General features: G+C 39.7%; 1 protein-coding gene across 2 annotated transcripts in view; it reads left to right on the top strand.

Moving 5' to 3' along the window:
• The first annotated feature begins 528 nt into the window (after nt 1-528).
• olfml2a (olfactomedin-like 2A) overlaps nt 529-8954 on the top strand; it is a 34026-nt gene continuing 25600 nt past the window's right edge. For both annotated transcript variants that reach the window (XM_061278615.1, XM_061278614.1), the window contains exon 1: nt 529-778. In XM_061278615.1, coding sequence (XP_061134599.1) covers nt 707-778 — 72 coding nt within the window. In that variant the 5' untranslated portion in view covers nt 529-706. The remainder of the gene's footprint in view (nt 779-8954) is intronic.

Below are 8954 nucleotides of genomic sequence, written 5' to 3'. Positions count from 1 at the left end.
TGTGCAACTTGTATGACAACGTGTATAACTAGTGTGGCTCATTTCCAACTAGTCCTGACAAAGACCGTACTAGTGAAGAACACTAATGTCCGATATCAAGGATATAGAATAAATACTCAAATGGCTTGCCACGAGTCTGCCCTTTGATACAGATTCGGAGTTGCAAAGTAACAAGGTACCACAAGATGGCACTAGTGCCATATGCCATTAAAATTATCCTTTTACGTTTCTATTTTATGTAAATGACGTGAAACATTAATGCTCTTTTTCATGCATGTTCAGTAACTGTAGTACGGGCAACCGAGAATTATGTGATTTTCTAAATTAACGATGATGATGATGATGATGATGATGATGATGATGATGATGATGATGATGATGATGATGATGATGATGATGATGATGATGATTGTTACTTTTGTTGTCTATACTATTAGCAGTAGTATCTATTCTATTATTAATAAGCTAGAGGGATGTATCTTTGACTTTGTTCAGACTGTATACACAAATTTAGTGTAAGCCCCTCCCAAGAGGAGGACAACGGATGCCAGCCTCTATCCATACACATGGTCACGCACTGTACTATCCTGCTGAGTGAAATGGATATGAATTAGGGGCCCTTCACTTTATGGCCACTTAAAGGCTGAATAGACTAACCAGCGGTTTGTATTGCTTATGAGCGTTAACGGCTTGACTCAAGGCAGAGATGATGTGGAGATACACGAACTTTTTTGCATGTTTGCTGATCCTATGTAAGGATGCGGCTTCACAGAGCAAGGTAAGTGGACATAAAATGCAAATCACTGACATGCAATTTCACACATCGCAGTGATCTGTTATTTATTTATCTAATATGCGCTAAATCTCGTTTTGATTGACACGCGTTCTGTTTTGATTTTATTTTTACCTGCGTCAAATTACACGTTTTATCACACCAGGGGTGGCGTCAAACATTCAGCGCGTTTCTGTAAACGTTTCTCCGGTTAGTATTAGTATTTGAAGAAATTATCTGATAGAGATCTTGGAACATACTATCTATCAATAGGTCGAGAACTGACGCCACTTGTATAAAGGCATTCGAAGCACGACACTTGCTGGGAAAGCAATAATATCTGGCTGACCAATTGTTTAGACAGCTGCTGAGCTCCAGTAACCATTTAATCTCCAGGTCCATCCAGACCCAGGTCACACACAATGGGAGACTATACCCTTTGTAGATTAAGGCAATCGCGCATTTATAAATGTAATAGACTCGCTTTCCGAATCCCGCACACGTCCAAAGTTTAACCACTACATTTTGCGCAAGCACCAATCTGTACTTCACAAACTCTACACTACTTGTACATGTGTTTTTTTTATGATTACAAATTGGAGTATTGTTTAAAAAAAAAAAAAAAAGATAAAACAAACAAAAATGCTACTAGTTGCAGATACCCTGGCAACTCCTGTATAGGAAAGTAATACATTCATGTTTGAGTCATTCACTCCTAAAACACAAAAAGAAACGAAAACGTGACGAGTTATATAATCTGAAAACTCAATTTCAAACATGTCAGTATGAACACAGAATTTAAAGAGACTTTTGGTTTACATTTTCTTCTTTCCCTTTGCTAGCATGTATTTTGTAATGTAATGTAGATCGCTCTACATTGTACAGTATTGCAGTATTTCAGGTCAAAACAAAAACGATCAAATGCTGTAAATCAGCAGTCCACGTGCAGCTGCAGTATAGATCATATGGTTGCCAGTCTTGGACAGCTGACCCAAAGATGTTGCAGTATTACTCTATGAATAATACAATGCACTGGACCACACATCTGACATGTAGCTGTAGTTGTGCACACTGTACTCCATACCATTAGAGAAGCAAGTTTACAAAATACAATGTCCATAATAGAACAGAATCACTCAACTATGTCCAAGTATGGCGCACGTCTGTCTAACAACTGTCTGCTCTGGATTAAATCAAAGGGGGATGGAATGGAGGTCATTTAAGAGTAAAGCTGCCATATAGCAAGTCATAGGTTGCAGCATGGGGAAGGATCAGCCCCAATTAGGGGAGTACTTTGACTTACAATGGAAGCTGGATTCAACTGTAGTACCATAGTCATTCACTTCAGTGTGCTTTTTGGGAAGAATCATTTTCCCTCCCAGTTTTAATGGGACATTTTGAATCCAAAGCTTCGGCCAATGACATATATTTCTGATTTTCCTTAATTCAGCAACAATGTGGCCAAGTACAACCCTGAAAAGGAACAATCCAGTGCAAAGACATTGAATTTTGCATTCGTGCTGGATTTTAACTACATCCAACACCTTTTGGAAACATAAGAACTTACTGTAAAACAGACTGTATCTCCTACCGACAGCCTGGACCTAAATATTACTCTTGTGAATGAATGGGAGACTTGGGCTCAAAAGTCAAATGCAATGATGCTTGACAGCGTGAAGAATTAAGCAGTTTGTGCATCCTAAATATTTCCTGGTGGCTCCTTCTGGTATACATAGCTTGGCCACCGGCTGAGTGTATTATACAATCATGTAGAGTCGACAAAGAAGAGTTTTACTCAACTACTGTAGGGTGACTCAGTACTCAGCAGATAATTAGATTGTGTGTGTGTGTGTGTGTGTGTGTGTGCGCGCGTGCATGTGTGTGTGTGCGCGCGTGCATGTGTGTGTGTGCGCGCGTGCATGTGTGTGTGTGCGTGCGCGTGCGTGTGTGCGTGTGTGTGTGTGTGTGTGTGACAACAACCAAACTCTGAATTCAAGCCACAGTTGACAGAGAAGAGGGGTTCTGAAGCAAAACCAAGAAATGTGAATGAATTGTGGAATGATGTTAAAGAATATTGGAGTGGAATCGCTGAAAGTTGGTTTGCTTCATATCTCACAGATGTGAATAAGTATTGAAAAACTGTGGTTATACAACTAAATACAAGGTTAATGAGTCACAGGGTTGCTATAAAGAGGATTTTGAAGATAATACTTTTGAGTTTGTAGCGTCAACAGCAGATACTACTATTATTGTGAGCACTCCCTTTTCTACTTTTTTATACTAATAGCTCAATTTCACAGCCTTATGACTGTAGATGTTATCAATGCGTGTTGGATTGTGAGTATCTACTGAATCTACTGGTACTTGGTTTCCCATGTAACAATGAGAAATAAACTCAAAACCTGGAATAATCGTTTTAGTCACGTTACACTACTATTATTCTGAACACTACTGTATAATGGACAAATGGGGAGTTTCAGTAGTTGTGTGTGTTCAGTGTATGTTCAATAAGCAATAAAATGTATTCCTATGTGACCTGTGTGTTCACTTCTGCTTCACTGTCGAGAGGGTCTGGTTTTGAATCCTTGGGTCAGGCCGACATGTTCAGGTTCTCCCCATGCTTGTTAAAAGTTAAAGTTAATGACCGAGGGACAAATCATGACAGTTAAAGTCCCAATGATCGTCACACACACATCTGGGTGTGGTGAAATTTGTCTTCTGCATTTAACTCATCCCCGTGTGATCTTAATCCATCCCCTGGGGGAGAGGGGAGCAGTGAGCAGCAGCGGTGCCGCGCTCGGGAATCATTTGGTGATCTAACCCCCCAATTCCAACCCTTAATGCTGAGTGCCAAGCAGGGAGGCAATGGGTCCCATTTCTATAGTCTTTGGTATGACTCGGCCGGGGTTTGAACCCACAACCTTTCAGTCTTAGGGCGGACACTCTACCACTAGGTACTGAGCTGGTGTACGTTTTCTACAGGTACTCCATCTTCTTCCCACAGTCCCAAAAATTCATCGTTAGGTTAAATGCATACGGTAAATTATCTTGTGGTGTGAATGTGAGTGCGAAGGGTTGTTTCGTCTATAATCTGTGATTCAGTGACAACTGGTCCAGGGTGTACTCAGCCTCCTACCCAAAGTCCTGTGAGTCCAGGTCACGTGAGTCCCAATGAGGACAAGTGTATAGAAAATTGATTTTTGAAGGTATCCATATGCCAAGCCATCATAGTTATATAATTTACAATATGCTGTATCGCCTACAAAATGTGTGTCTCTAAAGAGTCAAATGTTTGTAAGCCAAAATTGGTGCCAGTGTTAAAAATAAAAAACAAAGTCCTTTCAGAAGAAACTGGGGGCGTTGAGGGCACCATCAAGTGGCGTGGGAAACAGTGCGGGCACATGCTTCATGTTTTGGTCATAAACAAACCAAAAGACAATCAGTACAAGGTCGGGGGTGAATGGCAACAAAAAGAAGACAGTTGCTCAGTCTACTGTGTCCAATGCTTGGCACTGGGGCAGATACTTGGCGTCATTAAATGAAATGAAGGGTCTATTCTTTGTTGTTTTAGATCAGTGCCAACATTTCTATGAATGAGCATTTTGGCATGGTTTGACTGTAGATATTAAGGATTTGAGCAAGCAGTAAGCAATGTGAAGTATTGCACAACATTTCTGTTAAACAATGTTTAATTTATCTTTTTGCAGGAGACAATGGCGGTGCTACATTCGCACGTCTTGGGCATAACAATACGATTTAGTCACCTGTTTCTTTTAGGCAGAACTTACAGAGGTGCAAATTTACACAGCAGTTGCAATTTGTCCCTAAACAGATACTTACATAAGTAGTGACATGAGTTTCAACCATATAGAGTTTGAGCAGTGACTCCCTGGTTGTCATTGCAACATATCAGTCGCGGGTGGCAGTCTTTTGCCTCTGTTCTCCCTGTGATGCTATCTCAGAATCTGGCGAATTCTAGGTTCAATTTCAACCTGGTCAGGTTAGTTAGCCTCCTGTCAGCTGACCATTGTCAAACAACCAACGTAAAAGAGAAAAAAAATAGTCTTGCGACATAGATTTCATTTTCCCCCATATAGTATGTTATGTTAAGCTTTCCTTCACTTGCATTAATTGATCAATTGGCATGAGTCTGCATAAAAACAAACAAACAAACAAACAAAGGGATATTTAATACCAAGTAGAAGTTTACTGACTCATACATCAATTGCATGTTCCCACATGCATGCATTTACGTAAAAGGATGTTTGGCATTTCCAACGTTTGTATTATCTTGGGTTTAGTTTCTCCCTCTGCAAATGCATGCATTTTTGACAAAAAAAAAAATAGGTGTAAGGAAACCATACCTTTGTTTCTTCTACAGCCAATGTAAAATCCCATGAAAGGTCTTCCAAGCAACATCTCTGTGGATCTTGGAACAGAGCCACTTGGCTCAGCTTGCAAATGTAGATGAGTATGTGAATGGGAAACATCGGGTCAACATTAAACTAAATAGTTATGTGGTGACAGTACTCATAGACCTGACTGTTGATTAGGACCTCTGTTGTCATTTTTCACATCTTCTTGGGAAAGCCAACACAAGCATAACACGTGTGAGATTAATACAATCAAGTAATCAAATGATCACATTGATTGTAATGCTGCATTACAGTCGACGTCAAATAGGTCAGGCATTATTTTTTGGCTCAATAGTGTTTAACAATGTTTATGTGTGCCAGTGTGAACAAGTGTTTATTCCTAAAATGTTATTATTTGATGAAGTATATCTTAATATTTTGAATTATGGATGAAAAAAAAGAAACTTGTTTTGTCACTTATTTTTCCAACTTTGCCAGATTTTTTTAACTTTTGTCGAGGTACTGTTTCAGTAACGGTTTTGAAGTCCTTTACGCAGGAATAGTATCAAATTGAAAATTTGGTATCGTGACAACACTATTGCATGTTTCATCTTTGGAGATAGTGTCAAGAGTGTTTGTGTTTGGCTCTGTTCACTCATTGAATTCTTTTGCGATACCGACGCAAATCGGGTTATTACAAATATCAGACATTCAGCTAAAAGCCACACTCATTTTAAAATTGGGACTTTAACAAAGAGACCGTCGCAGTACACCCTGTTCAACACGGCAGTAAAGGCTCTATGTACTGATATGTTGACAGCATTTTCTGTTTGTAAGGATCTTTGGGCACTGTAGCGTTTTAAAATGTTTGGGCATCTTGGCAACTTGTTGTGTTGTTGGCATTTAAGTAACTGAAGGAAAAAAAGGGCTAGGATCAACACGCGCATTTGTTTGTTTACATCAAATCAGTGAAGAAGACTTGCATATACATATAACATATATAACATTAAATTTGATTGTTTTTCCATTTTTTCCAAAAATATTAATTGAATGGTACAAGACATTATGGAAGTCAGAGTTCAACTGAGACTGGTCGCCAGTAAACCGTGTTTTTAGAATGTGGCAGGATGATGGCGGACCCGAGAAAACCAAGAAAACAGGAAGGCAATTCAAACTCAGAATGTCTTGGATGATGTCCTAACCACAGGTCAAACAAATTGTTGTCATTCATCTGTGAAAATACTTAGGTGCTGATATTCAATTGTGATTAGCATTAACATCTCAATTCAATCATTTAAAAAGCATTTTTAAGTGCTACTCCTCTGAAATGTGTGTGTTGTTAAATTATTCTAGGAAATACATTAATAGCTGAGTTCATCTGATAATATAAAGAAAGTCATTTTAATGCCTTCAATTGTGTCTGTATTGTTTGACATGACAATGTGAGTAAAGACTTCAGAGTATTTGGACACATAAAGAGACTCAGCAGGAATGTTGATATGTACTCTCAAAAGCAGTGAGGACTTGATATACTTTGTTCTTAGCTAATTAACATCCCAGTGCCGATGACTTGTTTTAGGTCCATGTTTTACGGTTAATCTAAGAACAAAGGTTTCACTCGTCATCCCTTATTAATTTTTTTTTAAGGGTCAATCTTCACAGAGACCCAATGAGCACCGTTAATTTGAAGTCAGAAACAATATTTGAGGTGGAATGTCTCTCTGGGTAGTTTTGAGTGGCCATCAAAGTTCTGTTCTTCAAACTTCACCTGATATGCAAAGTGCTGAGTAGAATTTTATTTTATGATGATCATAAAGCACTTCTTGGACAAACCTGCAACATACGTACATTTGCGCATTTGAGGTTTGTCACAGGACAACGCCACTGCATACTCGCCTTTTAACATACAATTGTGCAGCCAATTACTTGCTGGCAAAGTACTAAAGACGGGACATGCTTGTTTATATGACCCTGGTTTGACACACAATGAAGCACACAAGTGAAATTCTAAAGCCAGTGAAAGCTTTTAAATGCACCAGCTATTGTATAGCAATTCTGAATACAATTGGAGGTTCACTTCATGACTGTCAGAAATTGTTAGTCATAAATGAGCTAATAGAGCACTCTGTGTCTTACACACTTTGTTTCCCGGGTTGAGCCCTGTTCTTTTGGCCTTGTACTTGATCGCAAGAGAGGCCTATTTTAAAGACTCAAACCATGCAACATTCATTACTTGTCTCTTAATTACCTTCTCGGAAATCATGCTGCTAGCTTAGCTTGGCATTAGATGCTCAAAAGTAGGTAGGTTTACAACCACACAATTCAGATAGATAGAAGTAGGGGCAGAGAATTCTGGCTCAGTATTCATCTGATTTTAATACTGAGATGAACATTTCTATGCTAGAAGATAGAAGTAGGGGCAGAGAATTCTGGCTCAGAAATCATCAAATTTTAATACTGAGATGAACATTTCTATGCTTTTGCTTTGGGCTCTGTGTGTTGAATGTTGAAGTACTGAAGATCCAAGATGTAATATTTCTAAACTGAACTGCAAGTTAACTCAGTGTTTTGGGGAAGTCCGTATCATTGTTCTGTTCTACCAAACATGTTTTTGGGATGCGGGAGGAAACCCGAGTGCTCAGAGAAAACCCATGCAGGCACGGGGAGAACATGCAAACTCCACACAGGGAGGGCTTGAGGTGGAATCGAACCCGCACCCTCGCAACTGTGAGGCGGACGTGCTAACGGCTTGGTGGGACAGCCGGCCAGTAGCAATGATAAAATTGAAAATATTGGAATTAAGCAATCATGTTCAGTATCAAAGCCAAGTGGAGTCTCTTCAAATTTCCATGGGTAAACTATGGAATTAGGGATTTTTATTCCGAATAAAGTGCCTTGACTGAGAAATAAAAGGTCATGGGGTGGGACAATTGAAGTAAAATTTCTTAAAGAGCTCGGAAGAAGACATTTAAGTCTCTTGGATGTAATGGTCCTTTGAGTTCAGTCAGAAACGTTTAATCAGTATATGAGGGTAGAAATTATTTTATTTGTTTATAATGATAGAAAGGTCAGAGAACGTGAGAAAGCCCAAGATTTTGAAACCAGTTACCACTGGGTGGGAAATAAAGCTGGAAGTAGCCAAAAGAAGTTGAGAGTTGATTCAAGTTCCATGTCCACCCGTGAGGGGCACACTTTGTCTGCTGTGTTATTATCCAATAGGAAGGGTTATGATCATTACAGGACAAATAATAGTCCAGGAAATCAGGCGAGGCTAAGCCACCAAAGGATTTGGGGAACTGCAACACTGCTCTTCTTCGCTACAGACGTTTAATCTGCTAATCCACTTTGTTTTCATGTGGTTCTAGCATTTGTCAACCTGCTGTGTTTTCACTTGACATGGGTCAGGTTTGGTCTGGTTCTGCACACAGGAGGCCTGCTCTGCTTCAGACATACCCCTCCTCCTCAGTATTCATGCAGTAATGGATGGAAGGCAAGTCACCCCCGCGACACACCTTCCCCCATCACTCAGCCTGCATTCCTTCACTAATGAGCCCCCAACCGCAGCAATCACTGGCCCCCTCCATCGCTTTCTCTTCTAGGCCTGCCGTTCCATCGCAAATGCAGGGACGAAGGGTAAAACAAAAGCAGAAAAGGTTCCTTTACGACATTTTTACGTAGTGGTTGTATTCTATGCTTTAGAAACAAAAGAATTGTTGCCTTCAACCCCTATTTTCTTATGTTGATGTTGTGCATTCTCAAACTCACTTGAATTTGTCATTTAGTTAATACCAAAAGCCAGAACGTCAAACCCTTCAACACCAGATTTG

Source organism: Syngnathus typhle, linkage group LG5, assembly GCF_033458585.1.
Source record: "Syngnathus typhle isolate RoL2023-S1 ecotype Sweden linkage group LG5, RoL_Styp_1.0, whole genome shotgun sequence".
Taxonomy (NCBI): domain Eukaryota; kingdom Metazoa; phylum Chordata; class Actinopteri; order Syngnathiformes; family Syngnathidae; genus Syngnathus; species Syngnathus typhle.
This window is presented reverse-complemented; position numbering and strand designations above follow the sequence as displayed.